The 24,708-nt window shown below is 43.7% G+C and overlaps 1 protein-coding gene across 6 annotated transcripts in view; it reads left to right on the top strand.

The window, feature by feature from the left end:
- The window catches only part of SEPTIN6 (septin 6), a 42,568-nt gene extending 18,259 nt beyond the window's left edge, over window positions 1–24,309 (top strand). For 2 of the 6 annotated variants that reach the window (XM_065556658.1, XM_065556659.1), the window contains exons 3-10: window positions 345–540; window positions 1,936–2,122; window positions 2,413–2,574; window positions 11,085–11,181; window positions 11,512–11,680; window positions 13,389–13,521; window positions 14,595–14,785; window positions 21,225–24,309. In XM_065556658.1, coding sequence (XP_065412730.1) covers window positions 345–540; window positions 1,936–2,122; window positions 2,413–2,574; window positions 11,085–11,181; window positions 11,512–11,680; window positions 13,389–13,521; window positions 14,595–14,785; window positions 21,225–21,249 — 1,160 coding nt within the window. In that variant the 3' untranslated portion in view covers window positions 21,250–24,309. Of the gene's footprint in view, window positions 1–344; window positions 541–1,935; window positions 2,123–2,412; window positions 2,575–11,084; window positions 11,182–11,511; window positions 11,681–13,388; window positions 13,522–14,594; window positions 14,786–17,401; window positions 17,445–19,956 lie in introns of all 6 variants that reach the window. The other 4 variants (XM_065556661.1, XM_065556662.1, XM_065556664.1 and 1 more) reach the window with 3 other exon arrangements.
- The last annotated feature ends 399 nt before the right edge of the window (window positions 24,310–24,708 follow it).

Genomic DNA, 24,708 nt, shown 5'->3' on the forward strand with positions numbered 1-24,708 from the left:
GTGACAGTCTCCTCTATGCTACAGAAGAGCTCAGTTCAAGGCACTGTGCCGGGACTTGTGCAGGGTCTGAATGCTGCTTCCCCTTTTCACCTCTTTCATGTCCAGGTTTTAATGATCTAAATGACACTCTGCAGTCCAGTGGCCAGCGAATACAGGCCTCCCATTGTATGTGACTTTCTGCTCACTGGACAGTTCACTTGGAGCATGGGTTCTGCTTCCATTTGTTGAAATTTCACTCCGCTAACTTTTCTGACACTGATGGGCTGAACTGTCAACTCTGGTAAAATGTTTTACCACTTGTTCTCTCTCTCTCTCTCTCTCTCTCTCTCTCTTTTTTTTTTAAGGGGAAACTGGCCTTGGTAAGTCCACGCTGATGGACACCCTTTTCAATACTAAATTTGAAGGTGAGCCAGCATCTCACTCGCAGCCCGGAGTTCAGCTGAAATCCAGTACCTATGACCTTCAGGAGAGCAATGTTGGTCTGAAACTGACCGTTGTGGGCACCGTAGGCTTTGGGGACCAGATCAACAAAGAAGACAGGTAAAGAAAAGGGGATGAGCTTTGTTTGTAAGTGGGTGTTTTATTCTCTGACTTAACCAGACAGAGGTTCCTCGTCTGCTCCCTAGCCTGGCTCCACCCAGGCTGGTCCAGGTGGCTTTGAAATGGAGTTGCCTTCTCACATCTTAGGAATCACATTTTAAAACCCATCTGTGCCCTGTTGCTTGTGGCTGTTCGGAATGGGATGGTGGAGGGCAGGCAGTTGGCCTTCTCAGAAGCCTACAGAATGTCCACGATGCACGGAGCATTGGCCAAGAGACAGTGCTCATTTACTGCAAGCTGTGTCTACCCGACTCACTACCTCCCCCTCTCCCCCCTGCTGCATCCCGTCCATTGGATGCCTGAGCTCCACCTGTCTAAAGAGCAGAGAGAGCTGAGGCATTTTCTCACTTGCTGTCTTGTGCTCCAGCGATGCAAACCACAATTACAGTCCAGTGTCTGCTTGTCTTCGTTGGTTGCTGGCAGTGGTTTTTTCAAACAAGGTTATGTGATGTGCCCCTAATTGAATGCTCTGTGAGAACTGGTCTGGTCTGTGGCAGCTAGCTTCCCAATGCCCATAAACAGAGTGGTACAAGTGTACATCCATTTTTAGGATTTAAGAGCACTAGAGCAGTGTGCTGATCACAGAAATACCCTCCTCCTAAATTGTAGCTTTGTACAGAGGCTCTCTGGATGGTTTTACTTTGACATGATTTTTTTAAATAAGCACACCCTTTCCCCATCTTGGCCATTAAGTGATAGTCACTCTCTTCATGTAGTGTGTCCGGCACTCGGTATTCCAAATCGCTTTACAAGGACACTAAAGGAGAGCATGTTGCGGGAAATGGACTTCTTGCTGTAGGAGGACTGAACGAGTGGTGGTGTTGAAAGCCATCCCAAAAGAGTAGAAGTGCAGTTAAACCCACGGAACTCAAGGCCACATGACCGTAAGGAGGCCAAGACCTTATTGGGATTCCAAAAAGGATTAGACATTTATATGAATAAGAATAATATCCATAGTTATGTGAGATAAGGATATAAACCCTCATGCTTCAAGGCATAAGTTGACAGACCACTAAGTGCCATGGGTAAGAAAGGAGCTTTCCTGTAGGCAGGTTACTCCATAACCATCCTTTCATGCGGTTTCTTGCACCTTCCTCTGAAGCGTCTGGTACTGGTCTCTGTCAGACAGGGTACTGGACTAAGAGGACCATTTGGTATGGGAGTTCCAATGTCCTAGCACAATGCAAACTGCTTACAAACGAGCAAGTTTCACAGGAGATTAGGTGCTGCACTGTGGGTTAGTAACCAGTGGATAACTTTTTTAATAATGGAGCGTAATAAATGGACAATGCTCTGTATTGCAAGGTGTACAGTTCTTTTCTCCCCCCCATAAAGCTATAAGCCCATCGTTGAGTTCATTGATGCCCAGTTTGAAGCCTACTTGCAAGAGGAACTGAAGATAAAGAGAGTCTTGCACAACTTCCATGACTCCCGTATCCACGCCTGCTTGTACTTCATTGCACCCACAGGCCATTCCCTGAAATCCCTGGACTTGGTAACGATGAAGAAGCTCGACAGTAAGGTAGGGGGCAGATCACCACAATCATCTATTCCTTTTCATCTGGTTACTCTTCCAAACGATGTGAAACCTCACTAATCTGTCACGGGGCTCCTTGCCACCTCTCCATCACTCATGCTAGTGCAGATTAGTGGGGTCCCACGTAATATCCTGCAGCGTTACTGAGAAGGCTGCCTAGTACACACTTGAATTCTTCACGTGTACCTAAGTTTTGTTGCCAGACATGGAAATTGCTCCTTTCGTGATTGTGACTGAGTGAAGACCAATCCCTTTTATCCCTGCGTTCCTTTCAGGTCAATATCATCCCTATCATTGCCAAATCTGATGCCATCTCCAAGAGTGAGTTGACAAAATTCAAAATTAAAATCACGAGTGAGCTGGTCAGTAACGGGGTGCAGATCTACCAGTTCCCGACAGACGATGAATCGGTGGCTGAGATCAACGGGACGATGAATGTAAGTAACAGAGCAGCTGTGATTCATTCAACACAGGGCTGATTTTGATCTCCACTTTCTCTTTTATTCCACTCTGAAGAGCAATAAGAAGATGTTGCTGCAATTTTATATTTATAGTTCAGTTCAATCCAAAGTGTGTTGAACAGCCAACTCTACGTCCAGTCTCTTGTGCTGTTCTAATCCACTCGTTCTCCCAGTTGTCCCTGGAATTGCAAGGTAGATACAGCTTGAATTTCTAATATTAACAAAACAAGCAGAATCCTCTCTTCCCTCGAAATATCCTTTAAGGCCAATTTCATACTTCCCTTTAATGTCTTATGTTAGTTTAAAATGTGCTGATACTGTGTGTTATTTTAAGAGATGCACTGTTTTGAAGGTGGGGAAGGGGGTTGGTTTTGTTCTTAAAGTGACAGTTTGGGCCAAATTCATTTGTGGGGGGGAATTCCATTGTCTCAGTGTAATTTCACCAGGGATCAATTTAGTGAGTGTCTGTCTGTCCTCCTCTTCCCCCTCCCCTCCTGCCCAGGCTCAGTAGTCTGGTTGCTCCAGATTCAGCGTGTGATGGGCTGAAAGTCTCTCCTATACATTCTGGCATGGGGGGATATTAAAATCTACCCCTCCGTCCTGCCCATCTGACTCTAGTCAGCTGTCCCTGCACTCTGCTAACATGGCTGGATTGGTAGATGCTCCCCGTAGATGTGGGGTCAGGGGCTTTGTTGGTTTCAGGCAGTTGGTTCCCTGAAGGCGGGTGCCTCTGCAGGAATGGAGCGAGGCGTGTGAAGTGTGTGTCACTGGATGTTAGGGGAAGACCAGAGGGGTCCATCCTCTGTCTTTTCAAAACAACTCCTCTCTCGAGTTACGTAAACTCATCCCAGGCCAGCAGAATCCCATGCTTTATTTACCATCTCTCTGACTTGCCGGTCACAGTTGGAAATAATGCATCCTTTTAGCCCCTTCGCGGCTGTCTTGACGTGCATGTGCTGCAGCTGCTGACAAATAAATGGAAGGTCAGGGCAGATGGGTAAGTCTTGCCCTGCTACATGAGTGGAGTTCTGGGATACGCTTTATTCAGATCAGTGTTGTCTATGTTAGACACAGTGATGCATTCATATCCCTCTGCGGTTCTCCACCCCCACCCCATCTCCTGGGTCTTTTGCCCAAGTGGTTGGTACTTTTGTATTCTTGTTTCTTGCAGAGTCGTATATTCCTTTGGGTCTTCCTCCTCATGTAGCCACGTCTTTGCACAGCAATAACTCCCCTTGCTGGCTCTGATCGCTCTGTGCTATGCCTTGATGCTTTCACAATCAGAAGCTCATCTGGCTGGGTGGTCTAACTGCCCTGCAGTGGAGGTGCTTTGATGAAGGTGGCAAGTTTTTGGCCATAACAAGAAGACAGAGGGACTGTTGTTGGGACTAACAGTCACAACGGTTCCCCTCTCCAAAAAGGGCGTGCGGCACGTTAGCTTTGTCCAAGTAACAGCTCTTTCCCTGTGGCTCAGAGAGATTCTCCTGTGCAGCTCTGGATTTCCAGTGTAAAACACCATAATGCAGAGAGGGGCCAAACTTTTAAAAAGGCAGCCCTACACTGCCTCTCATGGGCACCTCCTGTACCCACAAAACTTGTCTTAGCAGTTTTTGTGCTTGCGGTTGAATTGTGGCTCAGACACGAGAATCTGTCTGAACGCAGGGCAAACTGTCCCTGTAAATACCTTGGCCCTCTTGAAAACTGACACCCTCATGTTCTCGTCTCCTCGCATCTCAGTCATTTTCTGAAGACTTTTGATGGAAAAGGCATTTTCTCTCTAAAGGTATTTGGACAATATTTTCTCTGGCTTTATCTAAGGAGAGCGTGTAAAAGGGAGCCAGCACTGCAAAGGGTTGGAACACAGGACAGGACGTTGGGGAAACCTGGATTGTGGCCCAGGCTCTGACACTGGCTGCTTCGTTATGTTGGGTGTGTCACTTAATCTCTGCCTCACTTTCCCATCTGGATAATGTCTACCTGGAAAAATGTGATGTGAAGTGCTAAGAATCTTTATTAGATGGGTATGCTACGTACTGTGGCTGCTTTCTGTATTTTCTGTTGTGGTTTGATCCTGCCATTTGAATGGTTTTGCTGTTGGATCTCACTCTAAGCACTGATCCTCTTGCGATGTAAGATTTGAAATAATGTTGGGAAAAGGTAGACTCTGAGACTCTCGTGATTGACAGAGGAATAGCCACCACTTTCTTGGTAACGTGAAGGTCCATGGTAAATATCCATCCATCGGTCCCTTGGTCATTTATGTTTCTCTTGAATGGGAGTTGCCATCACCGATTTTAAATACACTGGAAATTGCCAGTGGCTGAACAGAGAGAGAATCCCATTTAAATCCTCACATTAAACTGATAGAAATCATAATTTCCAGGTGTATGAAGACTAATGACTATACAGGAAAGAATCCAAATTTGATTCAGGTATTTTATCAAACCTGGGGAAGATGCATTCTAATAATCTATTTTATTAATTGCATAAAACGAATCTGCTTAGACTTCAGGTGCTGCAGATAACCTGGCAGAGTGATTGAAACCCATAATAATAGTGCATAAGGCAAAAGCAGAGAGATTCTTTACTCTTAGAACAGAAGAAGATGAGCCTATTTGAAAGACTTCTCTAAAAGAAGGGGAGGCTTTCTATTCCTTTTCTCATTTCTTCCCAGACCTACATACCAAGGGCCGAATTAAGTTTCTCTTTAACTACCAGATCATTCATATTTGTGCAAATCAAAACCCTCCTGAACTGGGAGAATCAATTCATCTTTATATCAATGCTGTTGCTGGGTTACTTGATTTGATCTGGAGGAATTGACAGGGCTTTTTGCTTGTTTAGTGTATTTTTAAAGGATTGTGTCAAGAGTGCCAGGAGCCTGGCATGGGCCACTCTGTTATGATAGTTTGTAAAAGCCCAAATCAACTAAAATTAGAATAGCGAAGGAAGCTACTTTGCTCTTAAGATTAAAATAACAGCCAGATGATAAAATAATTCAAACAGATGGTGTTCTGTCTTGGTGGGCAGAGCACAGGATTTTGAGCCAGAACTCTTGGGTTGTATCCCTCCTTCCAGCACACATTACTTTGATGACTTTAGAAAAGCTACGTTAGTTTACTGATGTGTAGAATGGGGATAACACTTGTGTACTTCCTAGGGATGTTCTGAGGCTTGATTGTTTGTAAAGCGCTTTGTGTTACTCAGATGAGAGAGAAGTTCAAAGGATTTTAGTTAAGGGTATGAGCATCCAGATTTGGTAGTAGGCAAACTTATAAAGCCTCTGGGTTTGTTATCAGAAAGCAAAGAGCCAAGAAGTTAAATGTAAAGCACTACTCTGATGAGAGAACATTAGATCTGAAAGATCCAGGATATCCTGAGAATGTCCTTGTAAAACAAATCTGAAGGCTCATTGGATGAATATTAAAATCTTTCTGAATTGACTCTTTCCAAGAAGCCCTGTGAAAAGCTGGGAGCCAGCTCTGAGACTTTCCAGGCTCGTAAACTACTAGCACTGTGCAGTAATTGCAGTTTATAAACCAGTCATTGTGAAAGAACAACTCTGACTGGTGGCTCGAGAGTCTGTGTGTTTCCAGCGTAATTGCACAAACTGGCCTCAGAACACTTCCTCTAGTCAGTAATGTACCTCGAGCATTTGCAGCTTGAGAACCACACGTCTCAGGTGGCTGATGGCACTTGGTCCTAAGCCTGGTGTTGTACAGCATGCCGGGGAACTCGTAAGAACCATGTGCCACTGCTTACGTGAATGGCAAGTTTTAAACAGGACTTGGGGAATTAATAGAGGTCAAAGTCATGTCAGAGCAAAAATAATCACCGTAGCCTGCGCTACCCCGGTGAAGAACATTTAATTGGCAGACATTTATAGAACTATTGTTTAGCCAAACTGGTCTCCTTCAGTTATCCAAGTCTCTCTAAGCTGGATGTCTCAGTACTTAAGTTTTCGATCAGCTATTGAATTGGAAGCTACGGATCTAATGCAGCTTCACACATACTATGCCACAGAAGCACAGGAATTCAGACAGAAACTCGGTATGCTGGCGCTCCCAAGTAAGGTTCTCAAAATCATCAGGAAACGATTCTAAAAACAGCCAACCCAATTCGTCATCAGAAGATTGAACCTGCTTCAGAAAGGGTGATCAATATCCAGCAATGCAACGCCTGGACTGTAAACATGTCCTGCGTGGTGCCCAGCCAGACCTGCTTGATATCTGAATGTCAAGCAAATTAACGGCAAAAACAAAGGGGTGAAAATAGGCCAAGTGAGTGGTGGTTATGAAGATCCTAAAAAGCCAAAAGCACAGGTCCAGGAATTCTTGTGTAGCATCCACCAGGCTGGGAACAACAGAAATGGAAGAAAAAACTCAAGATGGGAGCCAATAGACAGTCACAACCTAAAATAACTAGTGGGTTATTGAAGGGAAAGGGTCAGCAGCTGGAAGCACGCCAACTGTAATTTATTATATACACATACACACACACACACTCTCTCTCTCTCTCTCTCTCACGCTCAGAAATAGACAGTAACCAAAAGAATGACACCAACATGAGAATCCACCTTGTCTTCATGGCTAAACTCAGGCCAGCTGTCCAATGGAAGGCTCTTAACTGCCTAAGAGATGGTGTCACAGTCTCTGGAAGGAGTATTTTCTAGTCCTGGAAAGACACCTGTAGTCTCTGCACTTTAAGTACAGAATTTTCTTTGACAATTTCTAACAGTTGTACTTCAATGTGGACTGACGATGACCCATACCACGTCGACAAACACAGTGTAAATGCCTAGATAGGCTGAATGCCACATTCTGTTCTTAGTTACGCCACTTACATACCTGCAGCAACATCATCAAAGTTATTCTTCATTTATGGTAGTGTAACGGAGGGCAGAGTTTGGCCCTTGATCTACCTTGTTAGTCTCTTTTAGTCCGGTTACAGTTTTATCTTTTCTTTCAAATATTTTTTTTGGAAGCTGTTTGGCTCTTCCTACGCTGTGCTATGGGAAACAAATTTCCCATTCATAACCTTGTAGGTGGTAATATCCTGTTTTTCTGGGCAGTTGCTAATATGAATTCATTCCACTTCCGTGTGTAGATGTTTCCCCTGTAGGTCTCTGGACTCTATGTGTTTGTGTGTGTGTGGGGGGGAGGGCGGGGGGGTTGTAATTTTTCTGTCTGAAAAGCCAAATACATTTAAAATGAGGACACAAATGAGTAACTGTTTAATTGTTTTCTTTAAATGTACAGCACTGTATTTCCAGCCCTTCATAATTAGCTGATTTCCAGCAGATGTCTGCTTTCCAGCTGAGAGGCTGAATCCTTCCCTTGGGCCACTTTGCTTCCTAAAGCTCTCTGTACCCTCATGGAGAGGGAGTTAAACCTAAACATAATGGGCCCAAGTCTGTGCTAACTTATCCCCAGCCCGCTGGTTTCGGTGGGAGTGTAGAGGTGACTGCCCAGAACATCCTGAGGGTATTGAATGATTGCATGGTCCAGCGGAGCTGAGAGTCTATCTCAGTACTCAGCCTTTGTTTTATACAGTACACCTCTACCCCGATAGATCACGAATTCGGATATAACGCGGTAAAGCAGCACTCCGGGGAGGTGGGGCTGCGCACTCCGGTGGATCAAAGCGAGTTCGATATAACGCGGTTTCACCTATAACGCAATAAGATTTTTTGACTCCCGAGGACAGCGTTATATCGGGGTAGAGGTGTATATTCACGTCTTCACTATTCTGACTATCAGGATGAGAGCAGTATGGCCCGGGAGAAGGCCGCGTGGCTCATCTTAGTCTGTCATGGATGCTCACAGGCAGTTTCATAGTGTTTGTTAGTTTAGTTAGTAGCCTGGTTTAAACCCCAGGGTTGTATTTCCTATGTCACTGACATGTGCCAGTGGAAAATAGCTTCTAATCTTTGTTTGATGCTCACAGCATTAAAATGACTAGGAACTGAGTCCTGCTCCACTCGAGTCAATAGGTGAACTCCCATGGCAGGATCAGTCACTAACCTACTAGCTGTTCTCCGTGCACCACTGTGCCTACCCCCACCTTTCCTGGGGATCCTCAAGGTGCAGAGATTCCCCCCCCCCCCTTCTTACCTGCTCACTTTCAAAACCCTGCGTCATGTCTGACCATCCTTCAGGTCGACTGGGGCTGGCTCTGGAGTCTGGCTCCCTTTGGAATTAATGCTTGACTCAAAAATGGTGCCAGAAAATGGGGGGCTGGTGCTCCCTCCCCTTCTCTAGTCTGCTCCCCCACAATGCTTGTATCTCACATCGAGGATTGAGGGGCAGATCTCCGGTCTCAGGCTCTGTGTGTCAGTGAGTGGGATAGGCTGGCTCTAATACAACCCTGTCAACTTAAAGCCAAATCTCTCCACATTCCCCTGTCTTGACTCTTGTCACTAATCCAACAAATTTTCAACCTACTTGTGAGCTTAAATCCTTATTCTTATTCCCGTGAGCAAAGCCAAGGTCATTGATCTTACTGGTGTAATTGGTATCCCAAGGCTACATTAATTACTCAGAATTCAGTGCAGCTTAATGGCTCTTACTAGCAAATGTCACTGCATGCTATCCAGCATATGGGGCTGGGGAGGGGGAGGAGCAGAAGAGCTGGCTGCTTATTTTAAACGCTGAAATCCAGAGTGTGATTTGTTCACTGCTGTGCAGAATGCGCTATAATTCTCTGCCCACCCCCCGTCCACCCACCCTTCAGATCTAGTTCGTCACACAGCAGACAGAATAATGTACTAAGAGAGCAGCATTTTTAGTTCAGCTGCCGAAGTTTTTCTGGAAGGTTTTAGAGAGAGAGGGATGGAGTGTACTCACAAGCCCCTGACTGGTGACTCTTAATGTTTATAGAGCTCTTTACATTTTTTAACCTTTCATCCGCACGGTGACCCTTTGAGGTTGCGAAGTTTGGTCCCTATTTTACAATGGGAAGCTGAGACTGAGAGGTTATGTGGCTTGCGCAGGGTCACCGAAGAAATTGGTAGCAGAGCTGGGGATAGACCCTGGAAGTGCCTGGTTTCGAACCCTACACTCAGTCTACTAGGCCATGCTGTGTTCTATTACTCATGGGATGCCAATATCCCAGAACGAAAAGATGGGTGAAATACTCAGATCTCTCAGACTTGCTGCCTTGGGGTGGAAAGCAGCCTCCATTAACCTTTTTGGACACCTGGGCAGTGAGGGAAAAACCATGCTCCAAAGCCTGAAAACCGGCACAGCAAAGACAAATGGCCATGTAGAGAGGATCATTCTGAAGTTTACAAGATGTGCAAGTGCAGGGAAAAATGTGCATTCTTTGAAGGATTAGCAGGCAAACTGGATGCAGTTTAGGATTGCTTTAGCTGGATTAATCCCTGTATTTTTCCAAGCCAAGTCCCAGAATCCATGTGCTTATAGGCAAATTGAGTTAATACATTCCAGCTAATCAGAGCACCACTTGGGTTCTCCCACCTTTGTGCTATTCCAAAATGTGTCTCCTTGGTTTGTCCCCCTACCTTGATCTGGGAATCTCTTCTTCTCTAGTGTGGAGTGAGTCAGTTGCTGCCAATGAGTTCATGAGGTGTGTTTATGAAGCAGTCAACGGCTGAGTGAACAGATCAAAAGTTGTTAGAAAATCTAGTTTGATCAGAAAGCTCTCGTGCGAGACTGGACCGCTCTGAGGATTGGTGATGGGCAGAGCCTTTTATTTCTAGGTTGCAGATTCAAATGCCATGCAGGCCACAATAACTGCAGGTAGTTGCCATCTTGCTGGTTTTATGTCAGCTCCCAGTAGCTACTTACCCACATTGAGACAAACCACCACAACTGGCATCTTGGCTGGCAGGCTTAGTGCAGAGGCTGAGGTACGAATGGGAATGGAGACTGACCTACCCCCATAGACATGAGGGTCCCTTCTGGTCAGGACTGAGACGTGTCGGCAGGGAAAGCGGCTTCTGTTCTATGGCTAAGGCGCCACAGAACAGCCTCCGGGACTTTTAAGATGGTCACGTTCACTGAGTACCGAGTTGTCTCTCTCATGTCATTCACGCGAGTGTCTTAAAGAGGGGAAACGTGTGAGAGCTGAAGAAAGCAAAGGAGGCTCTGAGAGGTCTCTTGCTGCTTCCGCACCCCCACAGCACTAACTCCTCAGGCAGAGCAAGCCTGTTAGGACAAAAGCAGAATTGGTCACAATGCAGCTAGTTCAGCTTGCTTGAGACTTGGGGAGTGTATGTCTGGCAGGAGGAGCCAGGCAGTGAGTAAACATTAACAACAGGGGTCCCAAAAGCCCTTCTTTGTCTTGGCCCCGGGGCCACTGCCCCACCCCACTTTAGCGACTGGGCTTATGGGATGGAGGGGAGATTGATCTGGTGTCTTGGGGCCTGTGTTCAACAACGTCTCGCTTGGTAGCTGTGGGTAATCCGGGCGGTTTAAGTAGCCATAGTAAAAGGTGACTAATACAGACCTGTTGAAATGTTTCAGGCCCACCTGCCGTTCGCAGTGATTGGCAGCACGGAGGAGCTGAAAATAGGAAACAAAATGATGAAAGCCCGTCAGTATCCGTGGGGCACGGTGCAGGGTGAGTGCTGCTCGCTGGTGTTTCCTGGGTGTGCTGGGACCATTCTCCCCAGAGTCAGTGTGATCTCGTAGGTGGAAGCACGACTGAGTCCCCGTCAGTCCCCTGCTATGGCTCTGCCGCTGACTTGGGCATCTCCGTGCCTTGGTTTCCTGTTAGGGATTAGCGTCCATATCTCTCATTGTTATAGCTTTGTGGGGCTCCTCTTAAGAAGTTGCTTTTAGTGAGAAAAGGTTATTGAAGTCCCTTCATGGGGTTGTGTAAGGCTGAGGGGTATGTGGAGAAGACCTGTGTGTGTCTCTCTGTGTAACTCCTTCTCACAACTCTGTGCAGTTGAAAATGAAACTCACTGCGACTTTGTGAAGCTGAGAGAGATGCTGATCCGCGTGAACATGGAGGATCTTCGCGAGCAGACCCACACGCGCCACTACGAGCTGTACCGGCGATGCAAGCTGGAGGAAATGGGATTTAAAGACACTGACCCAGACAGCAAACCATTCAGGTACAATCCCTGGAGCACTGGTTGTAAGAGAGAAAGGAGCTGGAGAGAGACACGGTGGGCCCTGGCAGGAGGCTGGCTACTGTATAGCACCGTGTTAGTGCTCTGTGACCTGGTTCTCCAACCTCCTGAAGTGTTTGATCTTTGGAATTAATTGGGCTCTGTGCAGCCCGGCTGATTTCCCCTCCCTCCTGGTCAGTAATGAGTGGGAGAGCAACCACCACAGCTAGTTAACCCCTCAGTGTGGGCCCAGCTGAAGTGAGAGAAAAGTGGGGGAAGTAAACGAAGGGAGGATGCAGATGGGGTGTGAGTGAAATGAGGGGAGGGGGGTAGGCGAGGAGAATGCTAGAAGCAGAGAGAACTATGGGAAATAATCTCTTTATGAAACTGAGGAGTCTTTTGCCCCATGGGAGCCCCTGCTAGGCATGATGTGGTGGTTTCCCTTTGAACAAATGTCCATCTGTAAACCCTTTGGCCAACTGATTTGCCAGTCTGCTCGCGCCAGTGTCCAGAGGTGGTCTCTGCTGTTCTTTTCCACGGCTAAGCTAGACCTCTCCTACAGGAACAGCAGAGACCTGGGGAGAGGCTAGAACAGGGGTCAGCAACCTTTCAGAAGCGGTGTGCCGAGTCTTCATTTATTCACTCTAATTTAAGGTTTTGCGTGCCAGTAATACATTTTAACGTTTTTAGAAGGTCTCTTTCTATACGTCTAAAATATATAACTAAACTATTGTTGTATGTAAAGTAAATAAGGTTTTTAAAATGTTTAAGAAGCTTCATTTAAAATTAAATGAAAATGCAGAGCCCCTCGGACCGGGCCAGGACCCGGGCAGTGTGAGTGCCACTGAAAATCAGTTTGCGTGCCGCTTTTGGTACACGTGCCATAGGTTGCCTATCCCTGGACTAGAGCAATCAGGTGGTGGTCCTTGGAGGTAGAAGGCTAACCAACTGCTGCATCAGACAGGATCACTGTGACTTGTTAATTAAACCATGAGGCTGGAGAGCCCATCCATTCAAGCCCTTTTAATATATGGCAGTAGTATGATAATGCGCAGAGCTAATAATGACATGGAAGGAAAGGCCCTTGGAGACGTATGGATTAGTGAGCAGCGTATGAAGGATTTGATGGTGAAGGTCTGAGCCAAAGCCAATTGAAAGCCTTCCATTGACCTCAAAGGGCTATGGACGTGGACCTGAATGGAGAAGTGGGAGAAGGAAAATAGGACTGGGTGAGGAGGAAGGTGGGGCAGGGATGGAGGGAAAAGCAGCACAAGAAAAGTGCTTGACTTATAATGGGGATGTGAAAATCTCCTAGAATTGGAATGTTTGAAGCACTCCAACTTCTCTGAAGCAAAGTCAGTGCTCCTGCTCCCAGCAGGAGGCCTGAGGAGCGTGTGGTACTGGGGCATTCATGGGGAGATGACCCGATGGTTCTTTAACACTCACTCAAATTGCAAAATGAGGCAGACCTAATCTGCCAAAGTTGGATCCAGAGTCAAACTTCCCCGGAGTCCTGCGGGTGTTGGGATGTGGGTTTTGAGTTGGCCCCTTCTCTTAAGATGATTGATGGCATTAGAGCAGCATGGTCAAATTCTGCACTGTCATGTGCATTCACCCCAGCCATCACCCTCATGGATTTTAATGGAGATGCACAAAATGAGAGCAGAATTTAGACCACTGATTATTGGTTGTTTTTTTCCCCCCTCCTTAGCTTACAAGAGACTTATGAGGCCAAGAGGAATGAGTTTCTGGGGGAACTGCAGAAAAAGGAAGAGGAGATGAGGCAAATGTTTGTCCAGAGAGTCAAGGAGAAAGAAGGTGAACTTAAAGAGGCCGAAAAAGAGGTAAAGGCAGCTCTGTCTGGCTCCAATCTCATCCGCTGTTGGGAGCATTAAATTTACCTCAAAAAAGTTGGTGCTGAAATTGCCATTATGTGTAGAGAACGTGGCCTTGCTTCATGGTGACTCTCAGTAAAGAGAGAAGGGTCCAGATTTGGCTCAGGAATGGAATGTGTTGTGTACGTTTTATGGGGGAAGAAATCAGGTCATTACATTTGCATGCTGTAGGAAAATGCAACATTCTTCCGTTGTGATGGCTACCAGACAATATCACAGTACCATAAATAAGTGCACCACTTTCACTGTGCTATGTCTGCGTGTCTGGCCTAGGGAGAACTCAGACCCCCTAGTTCAGTTGTGATCCCTGGTCCGTTCTCCCATTTGCTCTACTGAACTCCCCTCCACACTGTGTGAGTGTGTGCCAAGATGCAAGGGGTGAAACTGAGGCCTTGAAAGAAACTGAATCCTCAGTTTGTTTTCTCCATGTGCAGGAATTTAAATAAACAATTCCCTGAGCCTCATAAGGGGAATAAATGCTGTAGTGTGATGGCTTGTGAGAATAAAGTATATGGCATGAAATAGCTGTAATCCATTTCTCGCTGTTAGAGCCTAAAGCCTCTAATTAGTTAATTAGGTACTTAAGACGAATTTAAGAAATAACTAAGCGATCCCATTAGAAAGTAAAATAAATGGATTAAAATTAAGAAACAAAAGTTGACTGCTACTTTTTGTAACTAAACAGTGCCTACCACTTATCCCATCCCATTCATACCTTTCTCAGTGACATATTAATAAAATATTGCCTAAATTGTAAACATTTTGGGGTAAGGACTGTTTACCACTCTGTTTGTGTAGCAGAATGGGAGCCCTAGGCATTACTGTAATAAGCATGTGATTTCCATGGGCTGTATAGCATGTTGTTATGAACCTATGATGACAGTCTCATAGGATCCTAATCCGTTCCCGCAGGGAGAGTCAGATGAAGGAAGAATCAATACTGTACTTCAGTGTTCTCTGGAATAGAATGGCTGCTAATGCCTTGTTTTCCTTTGATGATCTGCCCCTTTTCGTCACTCTAGCTGCACGAAAAGTTTGATCGTCTCAAGAAGCTGCATCAGGATGAAAAAAAGAAGCTGGAGGACAAGAAGAAATCTCTGGACGATGAAGTCAATGCGTTTAAACAGAGGAAGACGGCAGCTGAATTGCTCCAGTCTCAGGCCCAGCAGGCTGGAGGATCACAGACTCTTAAAAGGGAAAAGGAGAGAAAAAAGTAAGTGGCTAACCTGGTGTTTGCTTCCTGGCAATGATTTTCCTTTATTAGTTTCTAGAGGTGAACTGGGTTCTCTTCATTTAAACCTCTCTCAGTACCATTTCTCACTTAGTAGAATACGGCATCCCTAAGGGGCCAACTTTTCAGTGAGACAAACTTTCAGCCTGTAGTATGGCTGAAAAATACCTTGAAGCTGTTGACCATCACATTTCATCTTGAAGAGCAAAGAACCCAGTGCTAACTAGGCGAGGTAATGTTGTGATTGCCACTAGCCAATGGGTGCCTTAAACCAGGCCTAGTCGGGTCTTTCTTTTTTGGGGGTAGGATTCAGCTGTCTTTCCCTCTATCTATGCCATGTCATTCAAAAAAATCCAACCTGATGTGATGCTTGTTCAGGGACCTCCCATGTTGGCCTGTGGACAACATGTGAGCACCATGACGGGAATGATCTCATGTGGTCTAGAGAGGTGCACGATGATGGGTCTCATACAGAGCTCAGTTTGCTGTAGTTAGGTATAAAAGCAAGGAGAGCCCTGTAGCCACTTGGAGGTATTCTCCATCTAGAGCTGGGTTTGAGCGGTGGATGTATCGAAAGATGAACAGAGGAGCTTCGCTTCTCTCATTAACCTGTTTATTTAACTCCGTGATACTCAGACTGAGGCTGGGGAGCCGCAAATGGCTCTTTAATGTCTCCCGCGGCTCTTTGCAGCACATGATATTAAAACACTGTGTGAGTTAATTATTAACCACTCTAAGTTACTATGTTGTTGACCAATTGTAGAATACTTGGTCAGTCATCTTACTGGTAGAATAATAGCTAGTAAATGAAACAATGAATTCACACTACTGTGGCTCTTTTGGGTAATGTTGATCGCTAATTTAGCTCCTGAACCACTGAGGTCTGAGTATCACTGATCTAAGTGAAGGGAGAGCTGAGTTTTCCCTTGTCTGGAGTTATTCCTATAGCTCCTGGTTACACTGTGGACATTTTCCATTGAAGCTAATCACCTTCGATACATACATGCAGATCCTAGGACTTGTAGTTGTTACTTAATAAATTCTAGCTGCTTCAGAACAACACAAGCCAAGTAATATTTTTTCATGGAAAAATGTAAGAACCTGGTGTCTGACTCAAACTAGGTGAAGAGATTAAGTTGAAAGGAAGATTCCAGTGGTATTACTTTGGTGGGAAAACTAGTGTAACAGAGTGGAGAATTGGGTCCATAACCTGTAGTCTGCAACCACTAGAGAGCAACATAGTTGTGCATATTTAAACAGCCTGTCATTCCACCCAGAAGTGAGCAGCTATTATTTCTCTGTGATGGTATATTACCTGAAACAGAGTTCCACTGCCATCTTGTGTGTGTACTAGTAGCATTGTGCATATAACTAATGTGATCTGTTTTTATAGTTTCCATGATTGACACCTGTCTAGACCATCTGTGCAAATGCAGAGTAAATCTTGCATGCAGTCAGCAGTCTTAAATAAACCAATTAGTCCTATTAATATGAAGAGTACAGGAGATGCCTGAGGAGCCGGATGAGAATGCTTGTCACAACAGGATGGCCCCTCTTTGTTTGGATTTTATTTTTGTAGCTGTTTCATCACTAGTTCAGCAGTTAAGAACCAGGTCCAGCAGTTAAGATACCATTTTAGGTTTCAGTTTAGTTCTTCTAATCTGCTACAATCTCAGTATTTCTCTAGGCTGCACAAGTCTTGTAAAGCTGTGGCTGCCGACTAATTAGCCTTTCTGTCCTTTCCTCCTTTGTTGGTTCCTTCAGCCTCCTAGTCATTTTTATTTCTGTTTTGTGCTCCCTTCAGTTCCTCAACAACTTTGTTACTGAGGTGACCAGGACTAAATGCAGTGATCTAGAGGGCAAAAGTCCATCCTCCAACCTGAGTCTCACCTTGCTGCATGTTCTGCATGTGTTCCACATTTAGAACTCGCTGACATCCATAGAAATGTTACTTGCAGAACAGGAACAGTGATCTGCACTGTGGATTGAAGACCTTGTGCCCTAAGATTGATCTTGCCAGAGCTGTATAGAAAGAGAGATTATCTTATTCCATGACATGATGTGTGTCTACAGTATAAACAGCTCCAGAAGCACCCAAGTGTGCTTTGTGTATCTGAGTTCAGACCCGCCCCGCCCATGTATCATTCATAGAATTCAGCTTGATCAGGCCAGAAAGGGTTAGTACTATCTTCACTGAAAAGTTTAGGGGCCCAGAAAAACACCATTGAGCACTGAAGCCAACATTGGGTGGGATCAGAGTGATTGAGTAAGAGGGTTCTTGGCTCTCAAATACAATAGCTGTCTTTAAAATGTGATATTGTACTTTGCTGTCTACCTAAATCCTACAGTTGATATTGTCCTATATGTTCAGTTACAGTATTTAGATCGGAAATCTCTCTAACAAGCCATGGATTATATACACAGTACTTTAACTCTTTCATTTCATAATGGCTGAACATAAACTAGCCCTTCTCTTTCCCAGCACTTCTCACTTCTTTGTGTAGTTCAGACTTCATTAATTGCGCTAATTCATGACTTGATTTCCTTTTTTATTGTCATTCCATCATCAGTAGTTCTTACTTGTGTGCTGTTTTACAGTTAACTGCTGTTTGCTGCATGGTGCATGAGGTACATTGTCCTGGTAAGCTTTATTAACTAAAATAGACCTTGCAGTGGGGTCAATTACAGTTCTTAAAAACAACAAAAAACAAACAAACCTAAAGCCAGTAAATTTTCTCGCCCTCTCTCGGCACTGTGGATGTATTACCAGTCTGTTGTTGTGCATACCCTGTTACAAAATGACAATGCATAGGGGAAGTGTGTATGTTCTTTGAAGATGCTGCAAAGTAATGTGCATGATTATTCCTATAGAACTGTTTTGATTTGTAATACTAAAAGTCAGGACATTTCCTTTTGAGCTTCACAGCCATTTAGCTTGTGTCGCTAATTTAAAAGTTGTGTTCTTTTCTTTTAGCCCTGTAGAGTTATAAATTATATTCTTTAAGCTTGTAGGCCTCTCAGATACTATGGTAACAGTTGCTATAGAAATGCATATGGTGATAATAGACTCAAGCTAGCTGGTGAAAATTGGCTTTGTTTTAATCTAGGATGCTCTTTGAGCTCTGGTCAAGTGAAAAATTATCTCGTGGTTAGAGTGCAGGACTTGGTTTCAAAACTGAGTTTTATTCTTGATTCTGCCACTGGTTTACCTGTGACCTGGGGCAAGTCACTGAACTTCTCTGAGCCTCCATTCACCTCTAGGCACCATATAATCACAAAGCATTATTTTTTTAAATCAGCTATTGTCAAATAAGACAAAATCCAGTTCAGGTTGATTATCTAAAGCGATCCAGGATCACAGGTTGCAGGCTTCCATAAGTCAGATTAAGAGGTCAGAAACCTTATTTATGCTTTGTATATCGAGCAAGAGGTGCTAGTAGTCTTTAATAGTAAACATGGGATTTTTGGCAAAAAAGATTAGCACCCCAGATACAGTCAATCTTCTAAAACCCTCCCCTGTAAATATGCACGGACACATGCCTCTCTGGGCCATGCCGTGCACACTCAGGATTAAGGTAGTTGGATGCTCCTGCAGAGAGGCAACAAAAGTGCTTCTTCCTTACATGGGTCAGTACCTTAGTCCTCAAGGAATTTTTACGAGCCTTGCAAAACTATTAACCCTGCATAAGTAGGTTTGTCTTGACTGCAGTATCATTGGTCATTGGTCTCTTCCGTCTCTAACGACTATTCTTACCACATGCGTAGCATGGAAACGTTGTGGGCTGCATAGCGTTAGGGAGGCTTCATTGTCTACATGAGGATGCATGTCCTCCAATGCCGAACAGGGTTAATGTAACTTGCAGTCAGCAAGTGCTTTCAGCATTCAGGGTCTATGTTGTAAAGGGGAGGATAATTTATATAATGACAACTTTTGAGAAACGCACTCGTCTGGCTGAAGGAGACAGGGAAAGCCACCCACATCTCTCTGGGCTGGATGAAGAATAAACTGATGTTTACAGCTGTCTACTTACTTTTCTTAGAGCTGGGATGAATAAGCGTACATGTAAGTTTTTCAGTTTCCTACTAGATAAATGGTGGCGCATCAGTCCTGTCAACATTAATAGAGGCTGCATGCACTGCTGTAAGAACATGCCCTTAAAATCATAATATTTACCTACTTTTTATAAAGAGAATCAGAATCGTATCCATTTGGACCATCATACACACACTTACTAAAACCTATTTAAAATAAGTTCTGTCTTTAGGATCTAGCTATTAACAAACCCAGTCTGTTCTTAAACAGGGAAATAAAAGCCAGTTCTAATTTTATTCAGAAAGGGAGGAAACAATCCTAATTAGAATAGGAAGTAAATGTTTGTTTGTAAGTGAGGCATTTGAATTGAAGTTAACGTGTTTACCAAGCTCCACTTAATGGTAAGATCTCCAGAAGTGTCCTTTACTGATTGAAATACACCAAAGAAATCTCTCGAGCTGTCTGACCAGATGAGTGTTCTTGCTGATAACAGTGTAAAACAAAGAAAAGAACAATTCTTTGCTTTTCGGGATCTGAACATGAAAAATAAGCTCAGAGAACAGCTATGTTCATTCTAGTGCAGATTACAAAGCCCCCAGTGCTAAAATGCAGTTGGAGTGAACATTACTGATTCTTGTTGGTTTTGGATTGCTTTTGGCAGTCCTTGTAACTGGTCGCTGTTGTGCACTGGGCTCTGAATCCAATAAAGTTCTTTTGTTCAAAATACACAATTGCAAGACAGTGCCTTCTGAATGGGTATTTGTCCTTGCTGAGCTTAATATGTATATCTGGTACTTTTTCAGCCATTCAAAAACTACTCGCAATACTTACTGATCCCTAGAGTACTACAGGGTGTCACTGTTTTGCAAGGGTATAAATGATCCACCGATGATAGATTCTGCAATCTGCAGAGATCCAAAAGGATTGTTTTAAAAAGAAGCCTGGTTTATCCCACTGCTTTGTGTGCCTGTGTGAAAAGCATGTCTTGTAATCAGTCCAATTAAACTTTATTAACACGTAGTAACATTTTTCATTTGTTTTGTATGTTAAGAACCATATTATTTTTTATTTTTAAATTAATCCATAAAAACATTAATCTGCCTTTTTCTTTCATTTTCAGTTCGGGTTTCCTGTAGAACCTTTCCCTTCGCACCAGAACCGAATGCTCCCACATTCAGTTAACATGCAGTTACGCCACTGTGCCTATTTGCCCATCTTTACCCCCCCACTCCCTTCCTCTTCTCATCACTCTTAAAAAAGCAAACGAGTCTGCATCCTTGGCTGTCTTTTGGTGAAGAACCCAGCAATAACCTGTGTGGAACTGACAAGAGATGCTAAACGCTGCTATCTGTTCCCTAAATCAGTAGCACGTTTGCCAAGCGCTTTCAGAACTAGCGTTCTCTGTCCTAAATTGTTACGATTATTTCTCACGTTTGTGTCACGGCTGCATGGTAAGAGAGCACGGCTGCTTGTTGGTTCCATTTAGTGCCATGACTTCCTGAGCCCTATCCCGTATTGCCTGTGAATGCTGTAGTCATGCATCTTGGTGAAATGTGGCTGCCTATAGATAGAGGCTTTTTTCTTTTTGTTTTCATTTCATGTATAAATATCTAATCCATCATTATTTAGATGTGCTTTGGTTAATTTGAGTAATTTAAGTGACTGTTACAAAACTTGCCGTGCTAGCAGGGATGGGCCTGCGCCAAAACCCAGAGGATGGAACAACCCTCCGCCCCAAACTTTGGGAAAACTCAAATCAGGATCCAATCTTTGCAGCAAAATCCCTGTGATTTATTCCCTTTCCCAATGGTGGACTGAACCAAAACGCCAGATCCAAACAGCTGCCCTGCCCCCCTTTCTGGGAGGTTTAGATCTGATTCAGTCTAGGCTGTCCACTTAATTTTATTGCCCTATGACTGCGATGGGTTGAAACAAACTCTGGATCCGAACTCAGGGAACATTGATGGCTAGGGCCCATATTTGCTTGCTAGAACAAACTGGTGTTTATGAAGAAAGATATGTTGCAATGTTTCCATGTGATTTGTTCTTCAGGACCTGTCAATTTTTTTATTTTCAATACATAAAGTATTGCCTAGAAAAGATCAGCGTGTGTTTCTAAGCAGATGCTGCCAAGTTGCTTACTTTTTCTATTCAGCAAAATATTTTTTAATGCGCGATTTGCACGGAAAGGGTGGGACTCTTGCCACTGACTTCAGTGGGGCCAGTATTTCACCCCATGGCCAGGTACACTTTGACCACTAAATATACATTTTACCACAGTCTGCATGTAAGTGTCTTGTATATTTCTTGATGGGGAAATGTTTAAAATAGTCTTCCTCAGACAGTGAATTCTGGTTAACGTTACATTTTTTTGCCCTTCTTTTACAGTAATCCATGGCTCTGTACTGAATAGTAATCCCTGAATACAATGGGCTGGAATGGACCTTCATTTACTTGTTAAATTGGAGGTTCTAATATAAACTGACAGCTTCTCATAATATTTCAGTCCTGGCCTTCCTATGCAAAACTGCTCTCTTAGATATCTTCATCATGAGTCTGTCTTTACTGTGTACTGATGGTTATTGCTTTTATTAAATCATGTAACATAAGTCAGTAATGAGGTTTTTGGACATTGTAATTTTAAATCTCAATTTTTTCCCCTACGTTTAATGGACACTCCCTCCCCTCCATATTAAGGGATGTGGAAATAAATTCTGTGCTTATTTTTTGTGCTGTCAAAATAACAGTACAGATTAAAATATATTTATTGGTGAGTTTAAGAAGACAACAGCACCTAGGTTTGATTATGGCATGACTGAGAGGTTAAGAACTTTCCTTGTATCTTGGATGCTTTGTATAATAGCTGTAAAATATTAATTGTCTTTCTCATTTGATTGATTTCCCAAGTCACAGTGCCTAAAAATGGACATTTCAATACTCATTTGAAATTCTTACTGGCCCTGATCCTGCAGTCGGATCTGTGTGTGCTGGGCTCTGCCTGGTTGCAGGGGTCTGCAGGCACAGATCCCATTGCAGGATCAGGGTCCGTGTTGGCAAATATCACCTTTATAACACATTTAAACTTTTTAAAACTCTGTGTAAGATAAGCACACTTACATTGTCATTCTGGGTGAAAAATGATCTTTCTATGCAGAGTTATAGGCTGAGAGAAAATTTTACCTAGAAAGATCTGAAGTTTGCACATCTTACAAAGTTTGAAACAAATATCCCTCTTCCCTCGTACCCCTCCCCCTACCCCCTTTCCCACTCAAATACCCTTCTGGTTAAATGGGAGCTGGTTACTTCAATGCGTGTGTGACAGTTCTGCTGTTGCCAGAAGATTAATCAGTTGTCTTCACATGCTCATTTTAAAGCTAAGTACTGATTGACATTGATAGATACCACTCAGGTAAACTTTTCATTGTTTCTACTCAATACCATGATTTTTATATTCAGGGACAAGCTTTTGGGACACATACTGCCCCAAATCTTCTGGAAAACTCCTGGCCCTAGGGCTGTATATACACCTCTACCCCGATATAACGTGACCCGATATAACACAAATTCGGATATAACGCGGTAAAGCAGCGCTCCGGGGGGGCGGGGCTGTGCACTCCAGCAGATCAAAGCAAGTTTGATATAACGCAGTTTCACCTATAACGCAGTAAGATTTTTTTGGCTCCCGAGGACAGCGTTATATCGAGGTAGAGGTGTAGTCCTACATTCTGAAGTAGTTAACACTGATACAAGGCGTTCCAAATAGTATCATTCTAAGGTTGGCATATAATCTGTTCTCTGTGATATGCATTGATGTTAAGGGGGAGTTGAGTTTAAAGCACTAGAGTGGTGTGTGTATTTAGTCATCTTTCCGTCCATATAGTCACTCAAGTCAAGTGCTCAGTTAACCTTGTGCAGTAATCCATAACTGAAACTAAGGTGTGGCCTCGTTTTAGAAATCAGGACTATTAAAACTCTTGATTGCAATTTATTTATATTTGTCTCAGGTATCCTGTTTCACTGTAAAGACAATCCCCCCCTCCTGCCCCCCCCCCCCCCAAAGCGTTGGTTTCTTTTTTAGAAGTTTAAATATTTTAAGCTTTTGCTTCTTTCTGCTCTGTGGAATGTAAGCATGTTTTCCGAAATCGGTCAGTTTCACTTTGTCAGGGGTTCCAGGGATTAGCTGAAAGGGGCTTTTCATCTTGCTTTCACTTGCTGCATTGCGGGTTGTTTTAGATCATTTTACTTTTTTTATAATGCTATTAAAAGTATTTTTTAAACGAGTTTTAACTTGTCTGGTTTTCTTCAAGCACTTTAAGCAGCCCCCTGCGGGATCCGTAATTGCCTAGAAATGATGCATGTGCCCATCTCTCTCCTATTGTTTTCATGTTGAGTCTCTATTTCTTGCTTTTTTGAATGTCCTTCTCCTTTTTGATAATCTCCTGTTTTTCTCTCTTTCTGTAGCTTTTTTTAAATCTGTCCTCGCCAGCTGCACTGTGTCTGAGGGAGAAGACTGCCACTTGTAGAAGAGTTAGGGATCCTATAATGTCGGGGGGAAAAAAATCTTCAGTGTTAGTGTCTTGGAAAGAAGCTCTTTTCTGACTTGCATGGTATTTAAAATTGAAGTGTCTTGTATTTTGTGTGACAAGACCGCACAATATTGGGGAAAGTTGATCATGTACAAAAAACGTGGAGGAGCCACAGAAATGTGATGATTAGATTAACGAGTAGCCAAATTTTCAAAACGTTGGGTTACAACCATGTTTTTCCCTCTAATTTGGCCTAATAGAAGGGTCATGGACTCCCCTAAGGATCTGTGGAAGCCTGATGGGGTGTTTTCAGTTTGTGAATTTGTTGGTTTGTTCTGAAAACTGTTACATTCGATGTCAAAGGAGATATAAACAAGGGGTGATTTGCCATATTGACAGCCACAAAATACTTAATTTTAACAAGGAAATAAAGCAAAACGAAATGTTTCCATTAGTGTTATTTGTGCCTCCACCACCTTATTAAACTGCATCACCTGATTGACTACAGGTTGAGTGAGTTTTTTTAACGTGAAATCATGTATTGTGTAAAACGCTCCAAATAGTCTAACCTCTCCCTGTGCGCTTTAGTTAGAGAATGATCTTACACTTAGAGTTATTGAAAGGGAAGGGGCGAAGCTGTCAGTGGCTGGTGATACTCCATCCAAATACCATGTGAGTAGGGTGCAGTGTCCTTAAAATGCATTTGACGCCTGTCTCGGTTTTTTTTGCTTGTCTCGTTCTCCCTTGGAACATTCACTGCATGTTTTTCCAAACTGCTTTCTACTGTCTCTCTCCTTTATTTTTTTTTGTTTCCTTTTTACAAATGGAAGTGTGAATAACTGCACTGCATATATATTTACATGACAAACGTTAAAGAACCAGCACTGTTAAGCGTGATACCTTTCTAACTTTAATGTAAATTTTCAATTAAAAAAAAAATGCAAAAACCCAGCCGTGTCCTGCTGTTGTTTGTGCTGAGGGTTTCCCCTAAGTCAATCAATCTGCCAGTCATGTGTTCTCTTCAAAGGAAATGTATGCAGCTCAGTAGATGAGCCATTTTGCAATGTAGCCCCAGGATACTGGGATTAACGTTTGTCAGAAGTATCACAGGTTCTTTAATATGGAAAACACACCGAGAAGATAGGGAGGGGGTAATGGTGATGCGGGGGAGGTTGTGGAGTTTTTACATCTCATCCCAAATACTTCATCTCGAGCACAACACCCATAACTCCGTGCTGAAGCTTTGGCGCAGTCCTGACTTGATGGAAAGTGCCTCCTGCTCCACTTCCTGCAACACACTCTGGGTTGTCCTTGGAGATCTTGCATACGATTCTTTCCCAGGTCTC

Source organism: Chrysemys picta, chromosome 9, assembly GCF_011386835.1.
Source record: "Chrysemys picta bellii isolate R12L10 chromosome 9, ASM1138683v2, whole genome shotgun sequence".
NCBI lineage: Eukaryota > Metazoa > Chordata > Testudines > Emydidae > Chrysemys > Chrysemys picta.